This window comes from Amblyraja radiata, chromosome 3, assembly GCF_010909765.2.
Source record: "Amblyraja radiata isolate CabotCenter1 chromosome 3, sAmbRad1.1.pri, whole genome shotgun sequence".
NCBI lineage: Eukaryota > Metazoa > Chordata > Chondrichthyes > Rajiformes > Rajidae > Amblyraja > Amblyraja radiata.
The window spans coordinates 1150227-1176741 of record NC_045958.1 but is presented as its reverse complement, the minus strand read 5'-3'; the positions used below and the strand labels follow the sequence as shown (position 1 = coordinate 1176741).

The 26515-nt window shown below is 42.0% G+C and overlaps 1 protein-coding gene across 4 annotated transcripts in view; it reads right to left on the bottom strand.

Moving 5' to 3' along the window:
• Positions 1–26515, bottom strand: part of ssbp2 (single stranded DNA binding protein 2) — a 352688-nt gene that overhangs the window by 36862 nt on the left and 289311 nt on the right. For all 4 annotated transcript variants that reach the window (XM_033017226.1, XM_033017227.1, XM_033017228.1 and 1 more), the window contains 5 exons: positions 20215–20281; positions 15932–16005; positions 15576–15643; positions 5891–5939; positions 4344–4379 (listed from right to left, as the gene is read on the bottom strand). In XM_033017226.1, the coding sequence (XP_032873117.1) occupies positions 4344–4379; positions 5891–5939; positions 15576–15643; positions 15932–16005; positions 20215–20281 (294 nt within the window). The remainder of the gene's footprint in view (positions 1–4343; positions 4380–5890; positions 5940–15575; positions 15644–15931; positions 16006–20214; positions 20282–26515) is intronic.

The window sequence follows — 26515 nt, the reverse complement described above, 5'->3', positions numbered from 1 at the left end:
GATTATTATCTGAATGGTGTCAAGTTAGGAAAAGGGGATGTACAATGGGATCTGGGTGTCCTTGTTCATTTGTCACTGATAGTAAGCATGCAGGTACAGCAGGCAGTGAACAAAGTTAATGGCATGTTGGCCTTCATAACAAGAGCAGTTCAGTACAGGAGCAAAGAGGTCCTTCTGCAGTTGTATAGGCCCCTAATGAGACCACACTTGGAGTATTGTGTGCAGTTTTGGTCTCCAAATTTGAGGAAAGACATTCATGCTGTCGAGGGAGTGCAGTGTAAGTTCACAAGGTTAATTCCCAGGATGGTGGAACTATTATATGTTGAAAGAATGGAGCGACTGGGCTTGTATACACTGGAATTTAGAAGGATGAGAGGATATCTCATTGAAACATATAAGATTATTAAGGGATTGGACACGCTAGAGACAGGAAACATGTTCCCGATGTTGGTGGAGTCCAGAATGAGGGCCCACAGTTTAAGAATAAGGGGTAGGCCATTTAGAATGGTGATGAGGAAAAACTTTTTCACCCAGAGGGTTGTGAATCTGTGGAATTCTCTGCCACAGAAGGCAGTGGAGGCCAATTCTCTGGATGCTTTCAAGAGAGAGTTAGATACAGCTCTTAAAGATAGCAAAGTCAAGGGATATGGGGAGAAGGCAGGAACGGCGTATTGATTGTGGATGATCAGCCATGATCACAGTGAATGGCGGTGCTGGCTCGAAGGGCCAAATGGCCTACTCCTGTATCTATTGTCTATCGTCTATTGTACAAGGCAAATCTAATCTGGCTAACTACCCTCCAATTCACCATCGTTAACAAAATTGTGGACAGTATCATTGACAGTGCTATCATGCAGCAATTATTCACCAATGCCTATTTTGGACAATGCTGGGATCACTCAGCTTTAAATCTGAAGACAGCCGTTCTCAGAATATTAGCTAAAGAACTGAATTTCATAGGTGTGGACTGCCCATGGATTAAGTTTCTATTTGACCAAACGCGACAACAATGTGCCTGGTAAAAGGACCGTGTAACATCAAGGTAATCTGGTAAAAGTGAAGTTAGTGGGCAAGAAGGGGAAACAGCCCAATGGCTGGAATCATACTTTGGTCAAAGAATGATGGTTTAGGGTTGTTATAAATAAATAAATCATCCCAACTCCTGGATGCCATTGCAGGAGTTCCTCAGGGATGAGTCTACAGCCAAGCTGTTTCATCAATGACATGACTTCTATCATGAATGCACAGGTGGAGATGTGTATGGCTGATTGCACAATGTTCAATACCATTTAGAATTCCTCAGCATTCCTCACCTTCATGCCTACATAGAGCAAGACCCAAAAATCATTCAGCACGGGCTGATAAGAGGCAAGTATCATTCATGCCAATAAAGTGTCCCTTACAAGAGAGGGTCACAGTATTTCCTGACACTCCAAAGCCTTTCTATCATCTACAAGACTCCAGAGTGCATTGCAATAATCTCCACTTGCCTTAACGAACACAGCTTTAATATCTCTCAGAAACTCAATACCATTAAAAAAAAAGCTTGCTTGATTAGCATCCCATAAATGTTCATTATTTCTATGACCGGCACTCAATGGCTCCAGCATGTTTCATCTACAAAATTCACTGCATTTATTGGCACCTCCCAAACGAGGGATCTCATTCACCAAGAACCAAATGGCATGAAACGCATGGGAAAACCACAACTCAGTGTTCCACTACAAGTCACTCAATTTCAAAAAGCTTTTTGTTGCATGCTATCCAGTCAGCGGAAAGACTATACATGATTACAGTTGAGTCGTCCTCACTATACAGATACAGGATAAAGGAGTTAACATGTAGTGCAAGATAAAGTCCAGAAAAGTCTGATTAAGATAATCCGAGGGTCCCGAGATAGTTGGTAGCTCTGGATCGCTCTCCAGCTGTTGATAGGATGGTTCCAATGCCTGATAACAGGTGGGAAGAAACAATCCCTGAATCTGTGTTTTCAAACTTCTGTACTTCTTGCTTGATGGGAGAGGGGGAGAAGAGGGAGTATCTAGGGTGGGACTCGTCCGTGATTATGCTGGTGGCCTTGCCAAGGCAGTGTGAAATGTGGATGTAATCACTGAATGGAAGGTTGGTTTGTGTGTTGGTCTGTGTTCACAATTCTCTGCAATTTCTTCGGGTCTTGGGTGGAGCTGTTCCCAAACCATGCTGTGATGAATCCCGATAAAATGCTTTCTTTGGCACATCCATAGTTGTTGGGGACATGCCGAATTTTCTAAGCCTTCTAAATAAGAAGAGGCAATGGTGTGCTTTCTCGACCATTGCTTCAATATGGCACATTATAAGAGGAGGTTGGACAAACTTGGATAGTTTTCTCTGGAGCATGTGAGGCTAAGGGGACATCTGATAGAAGTTTATAAAATTATGAGAGCCATACTTTGGGTAGACAGTCGGAATCATTTTCCCAGGATGGAAACATTACATACTGGAGGTCTTAGCCCTAAGTGAAAGGGAAAAAGTTAAAAGGAGATATACAGGGCAAGTTTTTTTTTACACAAAGAATGGTAGGTGCCTGGTACATTCTGCCCACAATGGAGTTGAAAGCAAAAATGATAGTGGTGTTCAAGAGGCTTTTAGATGCGCACATGAAAACAGGAAATGGAAAGATGTGGATCATTTGCAGGCAGACAAGTTTAGCTTAATTTGACATCATGTTATTCACAGACATTGTGGGTAGAAGGGGCTGCTCCTTTGTTGTACTGTTCCATGTGAAGATACAAATCCCAATATAGGCAGCATTCTTCCAGTTACTGAGAAGTGATGTTGCATGAAATAATGGATGCTCCAATGATGGGAAGACTGGGAGAGATCTTCCAGGCAGATTAAATGCAGTTGTTTGTGCCAATGATTCTTGTCTAGAGTACAGGCAATTGCTCCAGACAGGTGACTGACAGAGGGATCTCTGTAAGGAATATTACCATGTAAGTGCAGTCTATCAATGCCTGCACTGTGGGGAAGGCTGCCATATTAACAATTAGTTAAGTCTGTCCCGTTCTGAAGGAAGAGTAGATGATGTCTTCTCTGCTTGAGTATGGAGGTGGGGGTGCACTGGATGCATTTCCCAGTGCATCAGTGAGCAACAAATTGAGAGATCAGGCAGAAATAAGTGACAGTAACCTGGAATGATCTTAAGACTTAGGAAGCTAAGTCTTATGATGGCTTTAACATCATTGAGCAAGACAATTTAGGTACACAAGCAGGATCTGGGGTGGTCACAGATTCCAGGGCAGTTACAATAAACAATCTGAGTATTGGACCAGTTTTCATGTGTAATGTGGTTAGTGCAAGTGGACAGTTTTTTGAATTGGACCTCTGATATGGCTATTGGACAACAAAACCTTGGGGTCAAATGCAGGGAGTGTGTTAATTGGGGTTCAGGTCTTCAGGCTTTGTGGCAATCAATGCCTGGACCAATTGATGTAATTAAGCTTGATACAATAGGCGATTGAAGGCAGTCAATACAAGGAGATGTGTAAAGAATGGAAGGCAGCCATGTGACTTATCTTAATGGGCAACCAGTTCAATATTGTACAATGAAAACACACTCTTCCCAAGAGTGACAATCAAACATCATTCCCTGGACAATGTGGACTAATCCCTCCAGTGCAGGATCCATGAACACATTCTTCAGGGAATTCTGGCGAGCTCTATGAACGATTCATCTGCATGTACCCATGTCCTGAATTGGCTGATATTTATGTGGTAAATATCAATTGCTTTGGCAACTGCGAGTATTCACAAGTTTCAGGTTGTTAAACTTATTGAGAGGCAATTGTCCTAGTGCAAAACTAGCAGAGAACCCATACTAATTGCAATGTACGTAAGGAAATGTGTTCACCGTTGTATACAACCAGCAATTAGAAATAAAGTATATTTTAATGCTGATCATAAATTCAGATTTCTTTAATGCCAACTCGCACTTCAAACAGATGCAAACTATTGCTAGTTCCCTGGGAACTTGGCAAATTACATTTTATTATATTATTTTTGAGTTCATTCAAATGAAAAAATGCAAAAAACCCAATAAAGTGTTGTCCCTTGTTTAACATCAAAGACAATTTGCCAGAGTACCATATGTTGATGCATAGCTGTTCTCAGAACAATTTGACCAGAATGATTACCAATGAACATCAACATATGTAACCTTGGATGCCAGTCAAAACAACCAAACACAAAAATCAGATGTTCACTCTTCAGCCAATGTACATTGCACTACTGTTAACATCTGGTGAATTATTTTGGTGTTTGAACAAAGCAGCACGACATACAACAAAGAGTAACATAGCACTCACCACATAATTTCCAGGTGATGCGGATGAATATGGTATCTGCAATAAAAATAATTGTCAGTCACCTTTCCTCCCATTCCAAAGATGGAATCTGCCTAAATCAATCATTTTAATAAGGAATCACAACTAATTTTAAGCCACCATCATTCTTCATTATTTGAGTTTTATTCAAATTTAAGAGGTACAATAAATTGAATCTGCAGTCTAATCTGAAAGGAATCAGCATCCTATATATTGATTGTAAGAGGACACAAAGTTTTATTTGCAAATACCATTACTTATGTGACTTAATACGTAGTTGATAGTTGTAGGAAACCGTCATGAGCATTCTTTATAAGCAGAAACTTACCAAATGCTTTAAAAGGCATATCGTAAATAAAATGACATGAAACCTGCATTTTAAAATTTTAATTATGGTTTAGTTTATTGTCACGTGTACCGAGGTAGAGTGAAAAGCTTTTGTTGCATGCTATCCAGTCAGCAGAAAGAACCAAGCCATTTACAGTGTATAGATACGTGATAAGGGAATAACATTTAGTGCAAGGTAAAGCCAGAAAAGTCCACTCAAGGATAGTTCGAGAGTCACCAAAGAAGTAGACAATAGTTCAGCGCTGGTATCTGGTTGTGTTAAGATGATTCAGTTGTCTGATTATAGCTGGGAAGAAACTGTCCCTGAATCTGGAGGTGTGCGGTTTCGCACTTCGATACCTTTTGCCTGATGGGAGAGGGGAGAAGAGTGGGCAGGGTGTGACTTGTCCTTGATTATGCTGCCGACCATTGCCGAGGCAGCGTGAGGTGTAAATTGAGTCAATTGAAGGCAGGTTGGTTTGTGTGATGGTCTGGGCTTCGTCCACAATTCGCTGCAATTTCTTGCAGTCTTGGATGGAGCTGTTCCCAAACCGAGCTGTGATGATTCCTGCATCTATAGAAGTTGGTGAGAGTTGTAGGGGACATGCTGCACTTCCTAAACCTTCTGAGGAAGTAGAGGAGTTGGTGTGCTTTCTTGGTCGTTGCTTCAATATGGGTGGTCCAGGAGCAGTTGTTGGTGAATCTCTACTTCAATCCTTTTCTAAAACTATCAGCATCACCTTGCATCTAGTCATCTGTGTTAATGTCAATAATCCTGAGAAACACTCAAAGGAAAGAAGCACCACTGTGTTGCTCCTTCTCCAGCCAACTGAAGGAAAAAATCATACTTTCTTCAGCAAATCTAAAATTAACTAACAACATTGACAAAAGTAATTGGTGAAAATTAGTGTCAAGTTATCAATGCCCCCCCCTCATAACCCATTATTTCTGGCAAATGATTTTAGCTTCATGAAAGAATAGATGCATAATTTAGATTCCAATCACTGCTGTACCACATTATCTGTTTAGTTGTCCACAGGCTTCCATTGTTTTTAATTGTGCATATTTACTACAACTGTGAAATGAACGAGTTATAATAGGAGAGGAAATATTTCAAGTGATGCATCCTAGCTGACGATTTACACGACAGGGTGCTACAGGTTTTACTTCTTGCTGTGTTGGGTTCCAAGCATCATACTTACCGAGTTGGCATTCGGTGGGTTTGGCCATGGTCGACCACCTCCGGGACCCCTGCAACAAACAGGGACAGATGGAGTATTACTTCAAACAACTGAACCATCTTTGACGTTTTACCATCATGCATTCCATGCTACTAAGCAGCATATACTAATGTTTAAGAAAGAACTGCAGATGCTGGAAAAATCAAAGGTAGACAAAAATGCTGGAGAAACTCAGTGGGTGAGGCAGCATCTATGGAGCGAAGGAATAGGTGACGTTTCGGGTCGAAACCCTTCTTCAGACCGATGTGGGGTGGGAGGAGGCGGGAAGTAGAAAGGAAGAGGCGGAGATGGTGGACTGTGGAAGAGCTGGGAAGGGGAGAGGAAGGAGGGAGAAAGCAAGGACTACCTGAAATTGAAGAAGTCAATGTTCATACCGCTGGGGTGTAAACTACCCAAGCAAAATATGAGGTGCTGCTCCTCCAATTTGCGTTGGGACTCACTTTGGCCATGGAGGAGGTCCAGGACAGAAAGGTCAGATATGGAATGGGAGGGGGAGTTGAAGTGCTGAGCCACCGGGAGATCAGGTTGGTTATTACGAACCGAGCGGAGGTGTTAGGCGAAGCGATCGCCAAGCCTGCACTTGGTCTCACCGATGTAGAGCAGCTGACACCTAGAGCAGTGGATGCAATAGATGAGGTTGGAAGAGGTGCAGGTGAACCTCTGCCTCACCTGGAACAACTGCTTGAGGCCTTGGATGAAGTCGAGGGGGGAGGTAAAGCGACAAGTGTAGTATTTCCTGCAGTTGCAAGGGAAAGTATCAGGGAGGGGGTGGTTTGGGTGGGAAGGGACGAATTGACCAGGGATTTACGGAGGGAGCGGTCTCTGCGGAAAGCCGAAAGGGGAGGAGATGGGAAGATGTGGCCAGCGGTGGGATCCCTTTGGAGGTGGCGAAAATGTTGGAGGACTATCTGTTGTATGTTGTAACTGTACCTAATGTCCGTACTGAACTGGGGAAAAGGGCATTTAGTTATGCTGCTCCCTTCGCATGGAACCAGCTGCAGAATGAACCGAAACTTAAGGAGCTGGTTTCTATAAACAGATTTAAATCCCTTCTTAATGATGTTGAAGCGGGCTCTTCTGTCTGTACATGCTTTGTTTGATGATGTTCTGACTGTGACTCTATTTATATGTTCTCTGTTGTTTTTTTAAATTATTGTCTGTAACTGTGGAACTGTGCTGCTGCCTGTCTTGGCCAGGACTCTCTTGTAAAAGAGATTTTTAATCTCAATGAGACTTCTCCTGGTTAAATAAAGGTTAAATAAATAAAATAAAAATGTGACGGCTGGCAGGTGAGGACAAGGGGGGACTCTGCCCTTGTTACGAGTGGGGGGGATGGGGAGTGAGAGCGGAGCTACGGGATATAGAAGAGACCCTGGTGAGAGCCTCATCCAGAGTCGAAGAGGGGAATCCCCGTTCCCTAAAGAATGAGGACATCTCCGATGCCCTGGTGTGGAACGTTTCATCCTGGGTGCAGATGCGGCGCAGACGGAGGAATTGGGAGTAGGGGATGGAGTCCTTACAGGAAGCAGGCTGGGAAGAAGTGTAGTCCAGATAGCCATGGGAGTCAGTAGGTTTGTAGAAGATGTTGGTCAGTAGTCTGTTACCTGCGATGGAGATAGTGAGGTCTAGAATCGGTAGGGAGATGTCGGAAATGGTCCAGGTGTATTTGAGTACCTGATGGAAGTTAGTGGTGAAATGGATGGACAGTGAGTTGTGTGTGGGTGCAGGAGGTAGCACCAAAGCAGTCGTCGATGTAGCGGAGGTAGAGTTTGGGGATAGGGCCACGGTATGCCTCGAACAAGGATTGTTCGACGTACCCTACAAAGAGGCAGGCATAGCTGGGGCCCATGCGTGTGCCCATAGCTACACATTGGATCTGGAGGAAATGGGAGGGGTCAAAGGAAAAGTTATTGAGGGTAAGGCGGAGGAGAGTATCGGTAGACGGGAATTGGTTAGTTCTGCGTTCGAGGAAGAAACGGAGGGCTTTAAGATCCTCCTGATGGGGGATGTAGAGCGACTGGACATCCATGGTGAAGATGAGGGAATGGGGGCGTGAAAAATGGAATACTAATGTCTCACTTGGCACAGCCATCCAACTAATACTCTCCCTGTTCCTGTGCTGAACTCCTGTTTATGTGCTGTATTTATCTGGCTATGAGAAGAGATTTAGTTATCATAGTTATCTTGTTGGGCAGAAACATTGTGGGCCAAAGGGCCTGTTCCCATGCTGTACTTGTTATGTTCTGTGTTCTAAAATGTAAACATCTTTCAAACATTTCATTCTCATCTTAATCAGGCATCACACAAGTTAGCAGTTCTGAAACTACATTGGATTTAGATTGGGATTCAGACATGAGGTTTTATGAAGGGCAATAAACAACAGGCAAGCATACAGAGTTAGAAAAAAATTGGCAGATTAAACAGTAAATCAGCATTGTTAAATATTCAAGTGTGAAATGTGTAAGATACAGGTTAAATGCATCCCATGAGCACTTCAGTTGATTTACTCCAGCACTGTGTCATTTTTTGGTCAAACCAGTGTCTGTGGTTCCTTGTGTCTACTTAAATGCATTCCTCTAAAGAGTAAACAGATGAGTCTATAACTTGTGGTTGGAAATTGGATCTATTTACTCTCATTTTCTGATTTGCGCATAAAAGTCACGTGCATGTGTTTGATCTCACACACAATACTTGTCCATTAGGTCCATTAGTCATAGCTCGTACACCCAACATCTTCCCTGCCAACATTTGGAGCATTTGTTGTCAACATACAATATATATTGTTAAGCTACATTAAAACTGGGAGTACAATGTGCAAGGCTCAGGAACGAGAAGGCAATTTGAGGATCAAAACTGTCACATTAATGTTAGCACAATTCATCTCCCGACATCAGTTTGCAATGGTCAATATTATGTTATGAAATTCACTGGAGACCCCTTCAGAAATCACAGCCTGTCAAAAATATCTGTTTTGAATTGAATGCTGTGATCATGAGCCCTTTGTTCAGCCTACAAACTTGTAGACACTGAGCAGGGAGAACAATGAATGAACAAGGGTGTGAAAATGTGTAAGTAGGAACTGGAGATGTTAGTTTAAACCACGAGCAGTAGGTCTACTCAACAGCTAAAAAAAAGTCTGTAGCCTCCTTTGCTCTGGTATTTTATTTCATTCTTCACACGTTTAAATTATAATGTTTTATTTTTAATTGTCTACTGTATACCATGTTGTTACTTACGAGCAAAGCACCAAGGCAAATTCCTTGTATGTATACATATTTGGCTAATAAAATGTATTCAATTAGCCGGGCTGCATTATTCAATATATTCAATTGGACAGGCAGCATTTCTAGAGAGAAGGAATGGGTGAGGTTTTGGGTCGAGACCCTTCTTCAGACTGGTTAGGGATAAGTGAAAGGAGAGATATAGACGGTGATGTGGAGAGATAAAGAACAATGAATGAAAGATATGCAAAAAAGTAACGATAAAGGAAACAGGCCAAAGTAAGCTGTTTGTTGGGTGAAAATGAGTAGCTTGTGCGACTTAGGTGGGGGATGGATAGAGAGAGAGGGAATGCCGGGGCTACCTAAAGTGAGAGAAATCAATATTCATACCACTGGGCTGTAAGCTGCCCAAGCGAAATATGAGAAGCTGTTCCTCCAATTTACGGAAAGGGTTGGAGATGCGAAAATGTGGCTAGTGGTGGGATCCCGTTAGACGTGGTGGAAATTTTTGGAGGATTATGTGTTGTATGCGAAGGCTGATGGGGTGGAAGGTAAGGACTAGGGGGACTCTGTCTGTTACAACTAGGGGGAGGGGGAGCAAGGGCGGAGCTGCAGGGTACCAAGGAGACACGAGTGAGGGCCTAATCTATGATGGGAGAGGGGAACCCCCGTTCCCGAAAGAATGAGGACACCTCGGATATTCTAGTATGGAACACCTCATCTTGGGTGTGAAAATCTTTGATTATGCTGGTTGCTTTTTCGAGGTAGTGTGGATAAAGTGTGGTGTGGATAAAGTCAGTGTTGGAATATGTGGTCTGTGTGATGGACCGGGCTACATCTACAACTCTCTGCAATTTCTTGTGGTGGCAATCATAGCGAATGAGCTGCCAGAGGTGGTTGTTGATGCAGGTATAATAACAACATTTAAAAGACATTCAGACAAACATGTATGGGAAAGGTTTAGATGAGTATGGGCCCAAAATGGGCAAATTAGACTAGCTTGCTTGGAGCATCTTGGTCAGCATGGACAAGCTGGGCTGAAGGGCCTGTTTCTGTGCTACAAGACTATGATTCAATAACACCATTTAACAAATGTCTATGTGTCTACATAATCAAGTTACCCCTTCCCTGTGGGATGGGGTAACGTGATTATGGTTCAATTTAAAAAAAAATGTCTACCTTTCCTGTGGGATGTCATTCTACACCTTTGCCTGAAGGATTTGCTCTAAGATTTGCCTGAACTCATCTCCAGCACTTCCATTCCTTGAGAAACAGCTCACAGTCTATCATGTCCATTCATCTATTTATTATTTTCTCTTTCATGATGCACATATCTCTGTTTAGTTTTAATTATTTCAAAAAACAGAAATGTTAATCAAATCATCAAGTCTCATCTTACCAAATTCTGGAGTATACATAACTAACAATTACATTCTTAGAATTCTTACAATATCCTGACGAAACTGCATTGCACCCCCTTCTGGATCAATATATCTAAGATGCAATCCCAGAAGGAATAAAATGAAGATAAATAGCAAGTAATATACCTCTATTTCTTTAGAGGAGGGATAATACATGACTATGGAAGTGTTATTACTGGATATAAATAATCAAAATGAATTTGTGTTAAAAATGTTAATGACTCTAAAATTAGAAAAGTCACCATGTGCGGATCAGGCTATGGCTTGTAAAATGACTGCTCGTGTGGCAGTGTCAAAGGCTCTGCTGAAATCTAAATATAGCTTCCACAAAATTCCAGTCGTTAGCCAGCCTGATCAATTCTTTAAAAAACTTCAATGATTTTGATATAGGCAACACTTCCATTCCTTGAGAAATGGCTCGCAGTCTGTTATGTCTGTCTGTTGGATGATCAGCCATGATCATATTGAATGGCGGTGCAGGCTCGAAGGGCCGAATGGCCTACTCCTGCACCTAATTTCTATGTTTCTATGTTTCTATGTCTATTCATCTATTTATTATTTCTTTTTCAGGATGCCTTGGAATATCTTTCCTATGCTTTTACTGCAGCTTTATTTTCACTTGATTCTCGACCCATTTATACACACACACACCCCAACGTGGTCTGTGGGCATGAACATTAAACACCAAAGGCAGCAAGGCAACAGATCGAGACTCCCTGCTTAGCACAACTGATTCTATTTATAAGATCAATTTCTCAGACACTACATAACAGGGATTTCCCATCTCAACTTTTGAACTTTGGACAATCACCTTAAATTAGAACTCTCTGGTTACTAAGACTTACAGAGCGGAGGTGCAGAACCTGGCGGACTGGTGCGCACGTAACAACTTGTCACTAAACACCTCCAAGACCAAGGAGCTGATTATTGACTTCAGGAGGTCACATAATGGAGAATACGCCCCAATCTCCATCTACGGGGACAGTGTGGAGAGAGTGTCCAGCTTTAAGTTTCTGGGCACACACATTTCAGAGGACCTCACATGGTCCACCAACACCGCTGCGCTGGTCAAGAAGGCACAGCAATGACTGTTCTTCCTGAGGACATTAAAAAAGACTGGTCTGCCCCAACAGCTGCTGACAACCTTCTACCGCTGCACCACAGAGAGCATATTAACGTATGGCATCTCTGTGTGGTATCTCAGCTGCACGGAGGCGGAGAGGAGAGCTCTTCAGCGCGTCGTCCACAGAGCGCAGAGGATTATTGGGACACAGCTACCAGCCTTGGAGGGCATCTACCACACACGGTGCCTCAGGAAGGCCGTCAGCATTCATAAAGACTCCTCACACCCTTGTAATGGACTGTTCGAACTACTTCCCTCCGGCGTTACAAGGCCTTCTACGCCCGAACCTCCAGACTCAGAAACAGCTTCATTCCCAGAGCTATAGCGGCTCTGAACCAGCCCTGCTGAGTGAACCCCACCCCCCCTGGACTGTCTCCCTCAGATGGTCATGTCGCACAGTTTATTTATTTTTTTGACATCGGTTGGAAGCTGCATACTAAATCTCGTTGCACTGATGTGCAATGCCAATAAAATATATTATTATTATTATTATTATTATTGTTACCAGATTTACATTACAGCCATTTTCACGGCAGAGCACATTGTGAAACCTTTAATGATGTTAAACACTTCTATCAATTTTCCTCTTAACATTCGAAGAGAAACACCTCTAACTTCTCTGATCTCTCAATGACAAATTGTCCCTCAACATTTATCCTATTTGGTATGACGTAACGGCAAACTAAATTCCTCGTATGTTGCAAAACATACTTGGCTCATAAATTACGGTTATTATTCTAGTAAATCTCTTCTACATTTTCTTGTTCCTGACATCCTTCTGAAAGTATGATGCCTGGGAACAGACATGGCACTCAAAAGTGGTTATAAAAGTTTTAAATAACTTCATTTCTTTATATCAATGTCTCTATTAATATGACTAATTATCCCATTTTGTTTGTGAGCAGACTTCTCAACGTCCTGACACCTCCACCAGTCTATTTCCTTCGCTCCATAGATGCTGCTGCACCCGCTGAGTTTCTCCAGCTTTTTTGTGTACCTTCGATTTTCCAGCATCTGCAGTTCCTTCTTAAACACCTCCACCTTCCCTCTGTTCCCACGTCTCCTTAAAAGTTCACCATTTAATTTATATTGACTCTCAATATTCTATTTATCAATTATACCATATTCTTCATTTCAAATTCTCCACTTTAAATATAATCTAAAATGTGTCTGCCTGTTCACTATGTTGTCTATGCCTTTCTTTAAGTCTGTCATTATCCGGTTCATATTTTACTATATTTTCAAGTTCCATGGATAATAATGTGAGCATTATGCAACAACTTTCTGAACTGGGCAACTGCAAGAGCAGTTTTCTTAAATACTTGGATTTTCAGAAGCACTGATAAGATGGCACATGAGATACATCTTCTGAAGGTCGATGCATATGGTATGAAGAAAGCTTAATCACTTTGCTGAAGGGCTGACTATGAGACAGAACACTGATATCTACAAAAATAAATAAAGTTTGAAAATTAAACAGAAACAAAGCAGAAATACAAAGCATTAGTTATTAGAAATATGAATTACTCAATATAATTGGGAATAAAGGTAACATACAATCAAAGATAGTGGGGTGTTCAATCAATTCATTTATGTGAATGTTTTGGAGGAAGACATGTCTGAATGGTAGTGTCAAATGAGAGATATGCAAAGCTCTGAGGTAGAACACAATATATTATAAGACTACTGTAAGGAAAACAGCAGATGCAGTTCAATGCAAAAAATTGGAATACTACATTCTGATGAAAAAAAAGTTATTTAAATATGATATTTCGTAATCACTTAGGGAGATAACCAATTCTTTGATAGTATGAATGCAGGTAGAACATATCAGAGAGAAGAAGATTTTAATTGTAGTATTATAGTTTAAGGCACCAAACTGATACACAGATTTGAAACAATTCTAAACTGAAAAAGCTGATTATAGCTGTCATGATTAAAGATGCAAATGGCCATTCCTTGTTTCTTTTCTCAATCATTCTTTTTGTGAACTTGGTTCCATCAAGCTATGTTGTGTAGAATCAACGTTCGAGCTGGAAATGGATTTCTTAATTAGCTGTGAAACCTATTCACATTTGTAGCGTTAACCAGCACAGAATGATAGAAAGCATCGGGACAAGGAATGCGGAGAATTTCTGAGTTTAGGTTGCAGACCTGCAGGTTTGATTAACAAATAGACACAAATAAATCATGGGTGTGCTCGGCTAAACTTGCTGTTAGTGGTGGAAACGTAGAAAATACCTCAAAACTCCTTCCTTTAATTGTATGTGCACAATGTAAATTGGCCACGTGTAAATGTCCCTGGACTATTAATGAACAACAGCATTAAAGTGGTTTGCAAGTAAAACTTAAAAGTTTATCCATGTCTCTTGGAGAAACTGCTACAATTAATTTTACAGTACACAACATTTGAAGTATCACTCTTCAAAGGAGCATAAACATCAAAGCTGAAATTAGCATCACAATAAATCTATTTATTTAATATTGTTTTCTGACAGTATGCATTGCCCCTCCACTATCTTCTTGAAAGGCAATACATGTTAATGTTTTTTTTTAATTTCACATACTTCACTTTGATCACCAAATTAAGCAGCGGCTCATTAGCATATACCTCATTTCACTATAGGCAAAGCAGTTCCTTAAAACAATGTTGAATCACAGAGTAATACAGCACAGAAACAGTCCCTTTGACCCACCATATTCATATCCAACCATCAAGTCAAATCCAAATTACTCACACTTGGTTCATAGCCATTGATGCTTTGGTGATTCAAATGGTTGTCTAGTTGCTACTTAAATGTAGTGAGACTTCCTGCTTCCATCACCTTCCCTGACAGTGTGTTCCAGATTGTACCCACCCTCTAAGTGAACAGAAACCCTCCTTCGATCCCGTCAAAACCACTTACTCCTCACCATAAATCTATGCCCTCTGGTCTTATAGATACTTCTTCCATGAGGAAGTTTCTTGTTGTCTACTTCCCATAATTGTGTACATCTCTTATCAAATCTCTAGGAAGGAACTACAGATGCTGGTTTAAGCTGAAGATAGATACAAAAAGCTGGAGTAACTCAGCGTGACAGGCAGCATCTCTGGAGAGAAGGAATGGGTGACGTTTTCAGGTCGACCTGAAACATCACCCATTCCTTCTCTCCAGATATGCTGCCTATCCCACTGAGTTACTCCAGCTTTTTGTGTCTATCAAATCTCGCCTCAGCCTCCTCTTGAAAGTTATACATGACGTTTGCTGGCAATTTGACATGACATTACATCCCGTTAAAAAATGAGTCAGTCCATAGTTGGACTCGATTTCAGTGAAATTGATTAGTACTTTCTAGCATGATGTGCTAGACTAATAAAATCCCACTTGCCAATGTTGGGTGTGCAATTAATATACGAAATGTAGTTTCAAGCTAAAATATTATTGTGATTTTACTTCAGAAAATATTTTAAGAGAATAGAAATATTTAGAAAATAGTCCAAGTTCAGAAAATTAGAAAATGAAACGTCACAATGATAATAAGTTACAGCTCACAATTCAATATAGCCATGGTTCAACATTTTGTTGAGACCACTAAATTAATTGAATCCTTAAATCTGTTGCGAATCCTGAACTGCACTTTACTGAAAAGGACTACCATACATCACCCCAATTCAACCTATGTTGAACAACTGTCCAAAATCTTCATTGTTTTAAACAAATCTGTTTTAGTAGTGTACTGACCTCCACATCAACAGACAACAAAATTAGTATCAATCAAGAGGGAAAAATGAGTGTAAATAATGGCATAGTTTAGTTCCGGCTCATATATATCCATGTTCCACACCCCAGTTAATGTTGTACCGTGAAAGACTAAGAAATAAAAATCAGATCTTTACTTACATGTTCATTCCTGGCATGCCTGGGCCACCTAAAGCATTCAGTGGGGGCCTCATTCCTCCACCGTAACTCTGCAATGATAACCAAGTGTTAGTTACCATAAAGAAAAGAAAAACCCGAGAGGAAGAGGGAAATTATTTCCCTAGTAGAATTCAAGGACTGTGGCTTGTGTCTCAAAATAACATTGAAAGCGTGCTGGAAAATTAAATCTCACATTCACATAAAAATATGGATCTTTTGCCAACATTTTTAAAATGCATGTAGCTTAGCATAAAATAAGTAGCATTCTGAACAATTGATGCATCAACTTTTGTCTAAAAAATGCATCAGCTGCTAATATAAACACAGTTTCTAGCTACCTGCAGTCCTAAGGGGGGAACCATCCCCCGTGGTGGAGTCATTCTCTGCATTGGTCCACCCATGGTTGGATGTCCTGAATGTCAAAATATCAAATAAATTCAAGGACAAACATTTTAGTTGATTTATATAATTCATAAATTAGCAAAAATGTTATACAGAAATCTAGTATGTGTCCACCTTGAACTAATATAGAACATTAAACATTAAATACAATAACTATGTACAGCAGGTTTACATTCGGCTTCATGAGAAACTATTTCTCTCACACTCCTCCCACCGTCTTGAGTCTCCTTCTTCCAACCTTTACATTCCGCCTTCTTTCTCTCTTGCATCCTACCACAAAGCCTCCTCCTTCATTCCCTGCAATGCCTTCCCCATTGCAATATGTCCCCTGGCTTTCTGCTACCGATCCCCACTTCAAACGCTCTCCTCACACCAGAAGTCATCCCTTGTTCTCCAGCCAAGATTTCTTAAGGATTGAAGGATCGATGGAAGCCAGGATGGATGTGGGAAAAGGTGAGGAGGAGATAATGGGTATGAATGTACCCGAGTATGTGAATGAGTAAATGCATCATTGCTGAAGGGCGCCCCTACGCACATGCCTTGGAATCCTGTCAAGCTTGTATGGTAACGGATGGTTAATGTACCAATGGTTGTAGCTATCCCACATTAAATGGAATCATGCAAATACAGCCTACACTCCTCAGTATGAAGTAAGGCACCAGAAGCACAAGGACCCTCAAACAGAGCCCCAATGGCAACAGACCTGAACATCACTCCACTATCATAGCCTGAGAACTTGAATGCTTTAACAATGGCATTGCCACTAAGTGAATAACATAGGCATGAGATGGGCAACATAAAGAACATGGCATTGGGTGCACATGCTTCCGGAAAGACAACCTGGAAGAGGAACACTATCTTCATGGGATAGGTTGCCTAAGAATAAGCAGATCGAGCATCTTTGCAACACTCAATAGTTTAATGGCACTTTCATTGTCACGTGTGTAAAGTGCTAACACAGCGACATTTTAAAACTTACAAATAGTCCACTTTTCCCATGGGATAATGTTGTCTGGAATATTAATCTGGAAGTTACAGATGTGGCAAAGGATAGCTTCTAATTAATAATTTGGACGAGGGAATTGAATGCAACATCTCCAAGTTTGCTGATGACACGAAGCTGGTGGGCAGTGTTAGCTGTGAGGAGGATGCTAGGAGGCTGCAAGGTGACTTGGATAGGCTGGGTGAGTGGGCAAATGCATGGCAGATGCAGTATAATGTGGATAAATGAGGTTATCCACTTTGGTGGCAAAAACAGGAAAGTAGACTGTTACCTGAATGGTGGCCGATTAGGTAAAGGGGAGATACAACGAGACCTGGGTGTCATGGCACACTAGTCATTGAAAGTAGGCATGCAGGTGCAGCAGGCAGTGAAGAAAGCGAATGGTATGTTAGCATTCATAGCAAAAGGATTTGAGTATAGGAGCAGGGAGTTTCACACCTGGAGTATTGCGTACAGTTTTGGTCTCCTAATCTGAGGAAGGACATTCTTGCCATAGAGGGAGTACAGAGAAGGTTCACCAGACTGATTCCTGGGATGCCAGGACTTTCATATGAAGAAAGACTGGATAGACTCGGCATGTACTCGCTAGAATTTAGAAGATTGAGGGGGGATCTTATAGAAACTTACAACATTCTTAAGGGGTTGGACAGGCTAGATGCAGGAAGATTGTTCCCGATGTTGGGGAAGTCCAGAACAAGGGGTCACAGTTTAAGGATAAAGAGGAAATCTTTTAGGACTGAGATAAGAAAAACATTTTTTTGCACAGAGAGTGGTGAATCTCTGGAATTCTCTGCCACAGAATGTAGTTGAGGCCAGTTCATTGGCTATATTTAAGAGGGAGTTAGATGTGGCCCTTGTGGCTAAAGGGATCAGGGGGTATGGAGAGAAAGCAGGTACAGGATACTGAGTTGGATGATCAGCCATGATCATATTGAATGGCGGTGCAGGCTCAAAGGGCCGAATGGCCTACTCCTGCACCTATTTTCTATGTTTCTATGCTTCTATGTTTCTACTCTAACCATAACCAAAGCCCTGGCTCACATCCCAGAGGGATACCAACCAACCATTTTGAGCAACATCAATATCAGGGCTGGTAAAAAGACAATCCTCTGGAAAAGCTTCATTGACTTGGAGAGGTAGCTGTTCCAGAAAAATGCTTGGTGCATGCTCCTGTCATAATCAAGCTGAGAAAAGAACACAGGAATTCATGGCAAAAATCCTGATCTAGGCACTGGCACGTGCAATGATATGCTGTAATAACGGTCAGACTGGCTATTGCCCAATCTACTGATATTTCTATAAGTCTGGTCGCAGAACAATGGTAGAAACACAATAATACTGAAGGTCTTGATCCTGCAAAGAGAGCACTTCATGGTATGGCCCCAGTTCCCCAGTGTACTCCAAGTTGAAGCTAGAGATGGAACACAGCGATTGATATAGTTGTCATTAAAATCCAGACTGACTTTGGGTTTGTGCAAATCCATAACTCATGGAGAAAATGGGTGATTGCCAGACTGGGGGTTGGCACAATTGGAATATGAACGTTTGATCAACAGAGCTGAACATCAGTTTAATCAGTAGTGTAATCAGTATAAGTCATTATAGCTACTTCTCACCTACAACTCAGTTTACTTATAATTGCTTTTATCAGATATACAAAGCTATTTTCTATTTAGATAGGGACAGGCCTGTGAATTATTTTTTTAATAATCACAATATCTTTTAATGTACTTTTTTTTTTAAACTTGCATTAAAAAGCTCCCCCCTTCCTCAAAGCCCTCCTGCAATTTACAGCAATTCCTGATGGTGCTTACTTCATCATGCCCAGTTTTGTGAGAGATAACTGCTTCAGCACAATACTTTTAAAACTACTTCAATAGATCACAGAATTGAGTCTTCCTGAATGGGATTTATGCAAATACGCAGAATACAGGGATTACACTGAAGCAACCAGAAATAAAGCAGAAACAAGGCAATTTTACAAATATATACATATGCATTAATGCATTATACATATGCATTAAAGTAACTCGAATATAAGAACTAGAACCAGGGTTTTACCATAGGCATTCCTCATGCTTGCACTGGTATTTAATAAGCATACCTCTTCTGAGAGAGGCGGCTTTAGAGATTGTAACGGTATTAGTGGTGATATTTCAAAATTGCTAGTCAGGAGTGGTCCCAGAGGACTGGAAAATTGGAAATATTACTCCGCTGTTCAAGAAGGAAGCGAAGCAAAAGTGGAGAAACTATAGACTGGTTGGCCTGACTTCAGTGGTTGGTAAGATCTTAGAGGCCATTATTAAAGATGTGTTTTCCGAGTACATGATGGTACATGAGGCACATGATAAATTAGGCCAAAGTCAGCATGGTTTTCTGAAGGGGAGATCTTCCCAGACAAATCTGCTGGAATTCTTTGAGGAAGTCAGTAGCAGGATAGACAAAGGGGAGTCAGTTGACCTTGTTCACCTGGCTTTTCAGAAGGCCTTTGATAAGATGCTGCACGTGGGGCTGCTAAAAAAGATGAGAGCCCATGGTATTAGAGGGAAGATAATAGCATGGATTGAAGGTTGGCAGAATGGCAAAAAGCGAAGAGTGAGAATAAAGGGGGCTTTTTCTAGTTGGCTGCCAGTGACCAGTGGTGTTTTGCAGGGGTCAGCGTTGGGGCCGCTATTCTTCAGGTTTTATATCAATAATTTGGATGATGGAATTGATGGCTTTGTGGGTAAGTTTGCACATGATAGGAAGATAGGCAGAGTGGGTAGTGTAGAGGAAGCAGGGAGTCTGCAGAAGGACTTGTGCGGTCATGCAATTTGGTAGTAGGAATCAGTGGCGGACTGGGTCTAAAAATATTGGTTGCCAGGAGACAAAGGGGGCCCACTTCAGGTCCCACTTGCCATCGGGCAAGCTGACACCCTGGCCAGTCCGCCACTGATAGGAATAAAGACATAGACTATTTTCTAAATGGAGAATCAGGGATCCTGACCTACATAACGATCCTTTCATCCTGTCAAGAGATAAACTACACTTGGAGTGGATCCAACAAAACATCGCCCCAAATAAATTGTAATGCATTTACAATTGTTGTGTCTTCAATTCCCACACATTGTCATAAAAATACAGAAATGCACAAATTGACAACTTGATTTAAAAAGTTGGAGCTTTTTGTATGATAACATAGAAGAACTACCATGAAATAAAGAAAGTAATTTTTACCTTGCTGTCGCGTTGGGTCTATTCCACTCGGCAGCAATGGCTGTGTTCCTGGAACTACTCCAAGTGACTTTTGGGAAGGAGGTGGAAAAAAAAGAGCTGAAAATGTACATTTTCAAAATCTGAGGTATAATTTCTTCTTGATCAAAAATGTTGATAAAATAAATATTAGATGTTGATATTATACACATGTTACATATTTCAGGTATCTTGCAGAAACATATAAAAACAGAATATTTTAGAAACATTAAGAAACATTTTTTTCCCATAATTGCTACCTAACTTGCTATTTCAAGTATCTTCATTTTTTTTCTCCAGAAAGCTGCTGCAATTATTATATTTTCGTATTACATCCATACATACACTTTTTACACAAATAGATACATTAAGCCACTCCGTTTTATCACCTTTGGTGTAAAACCACATTTGGAAAAAATCAGCTTAGGTAGTACAGGTATAATGCACAAATCAGATTTTCTAGAAACAAAGAATTACCATTATAATAGGTATTGAGACTTGTTTAGCAACCACATTATGATCTTCAAAAACTATGTTTAATCAAGGATTCTGATGAAAGGTCATTGACCTGAAACATTAATTCTGTTTTTTCTTTCCAGATATTGTGTCATGTTCGCGGCACTCGCCTGAAAAACCGGGAACTGGAACGGCGACTGTCAGAGTGGAACACGCACACACACACGTCAGAGTGGAACACGCACACACACACACACACGTCAGAGTGGAACACACACACACACACACGTCAGAGTGGAACACGCACACACACACACACATGTCTGAGTGGAACACACACACACACGTCAGAGTGGAACACGCACACACACACACACGTCAGAGTGGAACACACACACACACACGTCAGAGTGGAACACGCACACACACACGTCTGAGTGGAACACGCACACACACACACACGTCAGAGTGGAACACGCACACACACACACACGTCAGAGTGGAACACACACACACACACGTCAGAGTGGAACACGCACACACACACGTCTGAGTGGAACACGCACACACACACACGTCAGAGTGGAACACGCACACACACACACACACGTCAGTGGAACACGCACACACACACATCAGAGTGGAACACAACACACACACACACACATACACACGTCAGAGTGGAACACACACACACCACAAAGGCCAGGGAGTGCTGTCTGAAATTCACACGGTGCAAAGCCAAGATGATACGGACACACACCGCGATGAACAGGAAGGTTAAGACGGCTAGCACAGTGTACTTTAAAGGGGGGGGGGGGGGGAAGAAGGCGGGGGAGAAGGACTGGAGACACTTTTAAGAAGCCAGACAACTTTTTAATAAACCAGAGATACACAGCTGTGAAGTTTGGTGGGCATTTTTTGGTTGCAGAAAAATTTTGTACATGTTGAAAAATTTGTGGCGGCCATACTGAGGCTAGTTCCCAGTTCCCCAGAATGCGGGAACTCCTCGCGACCATGAAGGAGACTCACTAGAGACCACCAGCGAATATGTGGCGACCATGTGGCAATCATGAGGCGAGCACAGAGTTTCCTTCACTCGCCTAAAAAGTCGCCTAAGTGGGACATGCCATTTAAGCTGAGAGGGGGGGAAGTTTAAAGCAAGTTTTTTTAATTTTACACAAAGAGTTGTAGGTGCCTGAATGTGCTGCTGTGGGGTGGTGGTGGAACCATATGCGACAGTGACATTTAAGAAGCATTTAGACAGGCACGTGAACATGCATGGAATGGCAGGATATCGAACATGTGTAGGCAGATGGAGTTTGTCCGTCAGCACAAACATCGTAGACTGAAGGGCATGTTCCAGTGTTTTACTGTTGTACATTCTCTTGAATGGGCAGTTCGAGGAGTTCACTGAGAGGTTCAGTCCCGGGAATTAATAATTAAGAATCCGCACACCAGTGTCCCGGGGAGCCGCATGCGTGGCGGGAGTGACCCGGGAAGGCGAGCAGCCCTATCCACCCGCCGAACAACTGCGCCGCTGCCGACCGACTCGCCGGAGAAGCCGGGCGTCGAGGCCTGTCTGGGCCAAAGGTGCAACGATGGCGAAGAGAGCCTCGGCAGCAGCAATGAGAGTCTCGGCGGCGGTGATGGGAGTCTCGGCGGTGGCAGCATGAGCCTTGACGGCGGTGGGGCCTTGGCGTTAACGGGAGCCTCGGTGGTGGGAGAGGACTCGTGATCAACGGTCGACGAGCATGGGGGGGGGGGAGGGGAAGACAATGGGGACGTGGCCTGGGGGGACCGCTGTGAGGGACGGTGGGAGAACAAAGGGGGACCCGGTATGGGGGAGGGGGGGGGCACTCTAGTTTAGAATCCTCTACCCAGGGGATAAGTCTGTGTTCGTTTGTTTGTTATGTTCATTTGTTCCGGTGAAGGCGCTGGGCACACGGCAGTCAGACAACGGTCGCTTGTCTGTTTCATTTTGTTTTCACTTTTAATTTCAAGTGTTCGTGTACCTTGTGTGTTGTGACTGTTGGCAGACCAATTTCCCACCGGGGATGAATAAAGTTTTATCGTATCATATAAAGTTTAATTTCCACATTTGCGGAGTCATGGGCACTGATTGCATCTTCAATTGCTACGTGCACTAGATTCATGTGCTACTCAATGCACCATACAGCCATTATAAACGGCCAACAACCTTTATCAATTAAGAGATGGCCTAATATTTATTTATTCTATCTGATTTTGACACTTTTAAAATTACCTTACACTCACAACCTTTACACAAACACCAGCTGTTCAACCATAACAATCACATCATACAAACACATTTTACTATATTCACTGACATGTTTGCTTCCCCAAGTAATGTGTAATAGAGTCATAGAGTTATACCGGGCGTAAACAGGCCCTGTGGTCCAACGCCCATGCCAACAAAGTTGCTTAACCAGGTTAGCTGGGCAAATTAGCTTGTGTGAGCAGAGACAAAAAAGTTTTGAACAGTGACTGAGTACATGAGAAGGCAGCATAGAGTTTGTGTGCTGCCTTGTCAATCTTTAAAATGTGAAAATATGAAAATAATTATGTCTTTTAATATTCTAAAGCAAAATACAGGGATCGTGTAAAGTACTCAAAATATCCAGCAGGTCACACAATATCTGGTGCAGAACACTATGACGGTGAAATTGAAAAACAAAAGTATTCGACCGCATTCACATTTACAGCTCACACACGGACACTATGAGCAAATTAGAGGATAACTTAGAGAATGGATTTGCAGGTGAGACATTAGGAAGGGGTGGCCTGTAGGCAGGTTAGGGCCAGGGTAGTGTAGGTGTCAGCTCTTCAGAAGGGAGCATACAATTTACGATGCAGAGAAGAAAGAAGAAGGTTTACGGTTATTTACAATGAACAGCCTGAAAGAATGCCACGATGTCAAGGAACGTGGTGGAAAACGGCACCAACTTTGCTCCTAGGTGACTTCGTTGTCACATTTTTGGGCCTCGCCACAATGCAGCATTTAAAAGCCGATAGTTACAATAGAAGTGGCCACTCAGCAAAAGTGTGCTGCATTGGAAAGTCAGATTTGTGTCTCAGAAGCTCAGCTTGTCCTACATGACCTCAGACTACTGTCATCATTTAGTTCTTCAGAACATCTTGAAGGATGTTGCAACAGTCCTCCAGTTGATTACCCGGATTGCTGAAACACCGTTCCATGGGAGAGGCAGTGGACACTGGTGCACAATACCAGTTGATTACCTGGATTGCTGAAACACCAATCTATGGGAGAGGCCGTGGACACTGGTGCACAATACTGCTCACAGGACAACACCATTCTTCTGCAATCACTGGGACATAGCCTGTATCCTACTGCTGCCTGTCAACAAACAAGCCTAAAGTGCTGGTATCCTTGATGCAGTTCATATCTAGTCCTTTTAAGCTCACAGTTTGACAAGATCATCCACCAATGCCGGTGTGGGCAGGTTGGCCTGTTTCTACACTGTATGGCTCTATAATGCCATCTGCAATCTTGCTCGCCAAGCATTAGCATTCTTTTACTAGCCATTCTGCACCTGGATGAATAAAAATAACAGTGGGCATTCACTGAAGCCACATTGCGTAGTTATTTGCCTCTGCAGTATGGTGTGCTTGGCTTTTATTCTCACATTGTGGCCAAGCAGGCAGTATATTGGACAGGAATGCAGCAAAATAAAGGTATGGGACTGTGGGAATTGGGGTCACCATTAAACCGGTTGTTGCTGGCCGCAAAGCTTTGCTCTTCTCTTCCTTTTCTTCTTCCCCCTTGTTCCAAAACTGCTCATCATGTATGTAGCTGGTGTTATGCTGCATAAACCAGACAACTGTGAACTTTTGAGACCCAATCAGTTGAGTACTCCAGGGCTGCTTCAAAATGCTGCAAGCAGTGAAAGCACAGACTGCTCCTGCATTTCATGTTGCAGCATGATTTTCTTTGTACGCTTAATGTTTGCAGGTGCAGGGGTTACATACCAGCAACACAGGCTATATTGTCAGCAGCCTCCAGCCAGCATTATCATGGTAACTTGTGCAGACAGTGCAGTGGATTGTGGCAGAAAGATGGCCTCACACGGTCCTCCACCTGCTCTGTAGTTACAGAAATGCCTCCAGCATTGTATGGATTTCAATGAGAACACTGACTGAACTACAGATGTCTTGCAGACTGTTCGTTACTGAAATTAAGGCAGAAGAACTGCTCTCTTCTCGCCTTGGGTAGACTTAACCTTTGTTATAGAAGCTTCTCTTCCCTATTCTAGCTACTTAAGCTTAGAACATAGAACAGTACAGCATGGAAACAGGCCCCTCGGTCCAAAGTTTTGGATCGCACATGATGTTGAATTAAACTAATCCTTTCTGCCTGCATGTGATCCAAATCTCACCATTCTCTGCATATTCATCTGCCTATCTAAAAGCCTTAAATGCCCCAATCGTATCTGCTTCCAGAACCACTTCTGGCAGCACGTTCCAGGCATCTACTAATCTATGTGTCAAATATTTGCTCCACACACATCCTTTAAACTTTTTCCCCTTTTACCTTAAAGCGGTCTTCTAATATTTGACTTTTCCATCTTGGAAAAAAGGCTCTGAACATCTACCCTATCTATCTATGCCTCTCGTCATTCTGTAAACTTCTATCACTTCTCTCTGCTTCCCAATCTCCAGAAAAAAACTATCCAAGTTTGTCCAACCTGTCCTTATAGCTAATACCCTCTAATTTCGGCAGCAACCTAGTACACCTCTTCTGCGCCTCTCCAAATCCTTTATATCCTTCCTGGAAAGGTATGACCAGAACTGCATGCAATAATCCAAATGCAGCTTCAACAAATGTTTTATGAAGCAGCAACATGATTTCCTGATTCCTCCACACAATATCATGACCAATGAAAGCAAGCATACCATATGACTTCTTTAGCTGTCTATCTACTTGTGTTGCTGCTTTAAGGGAGCTAGGGACTTGGGACTCCACCATCCCTCTGTACATCATTCCTGTTAAGGATCCTGCCATTAACTATAAAACCTTCTTGTGGTTCAAATGAAGTTCTAATCATCCTGGAAGCTAATGTTTTGCACTGAACCTTGAACTCACGTAAAGCTCCTTCAACAACTGCCAAACAAGTCACAGGAATATTTTACCAACTTTATCGACCTATGGAAAGAGACAAACACTCATTCAACTATCGCATTGCCAGTAGAAATAAAATAACAATTAACCTAAAAGGGACTAAATGTGTACGAAGGAACTGCAGATGCTGGTTTAAACCGAAGATAGACACAAAATGCTGGAACAACTCAGTGGGACAGGCAGCATCTCTGGAGAGAAGGAATGGGTGATGTTCCAGGTTGAGAACCTTCTTCAGCATTTTGTGTCTATCTTCAATCATCGGATAGTGGACTATAGTTTGACAGTATCTTTACCCTATTATTTTTATATAGCTGCTGCTCCACCTCCAATAGACTAATTGATGGCATGTAGTACATACCCAGCAGTACAAAATCGCCTGCAACCTTTCCTCCAAACTACTGAATCTAAGGACAAGCCTGCTGCTGCAGATTGTATTCCCATGCAAACTTCTCTTGAAAGAGAGAAGGAGCGTGTTCATGAGAATCGTCCAATATATATTAATGCACATTCAAATAGTTGGAAGGTGCATGTGAATATTAAAACGGAGGTTTTGAGTTCATTAGTCAGCAGATGGATTATTTCCGTTTTAATTTTATTCTACTTTCCAGAGATGCTGCCTCCTGCTGATTGTTTCCAGCATTTTCTATTTTTATTTCACTCCAGCCTTTG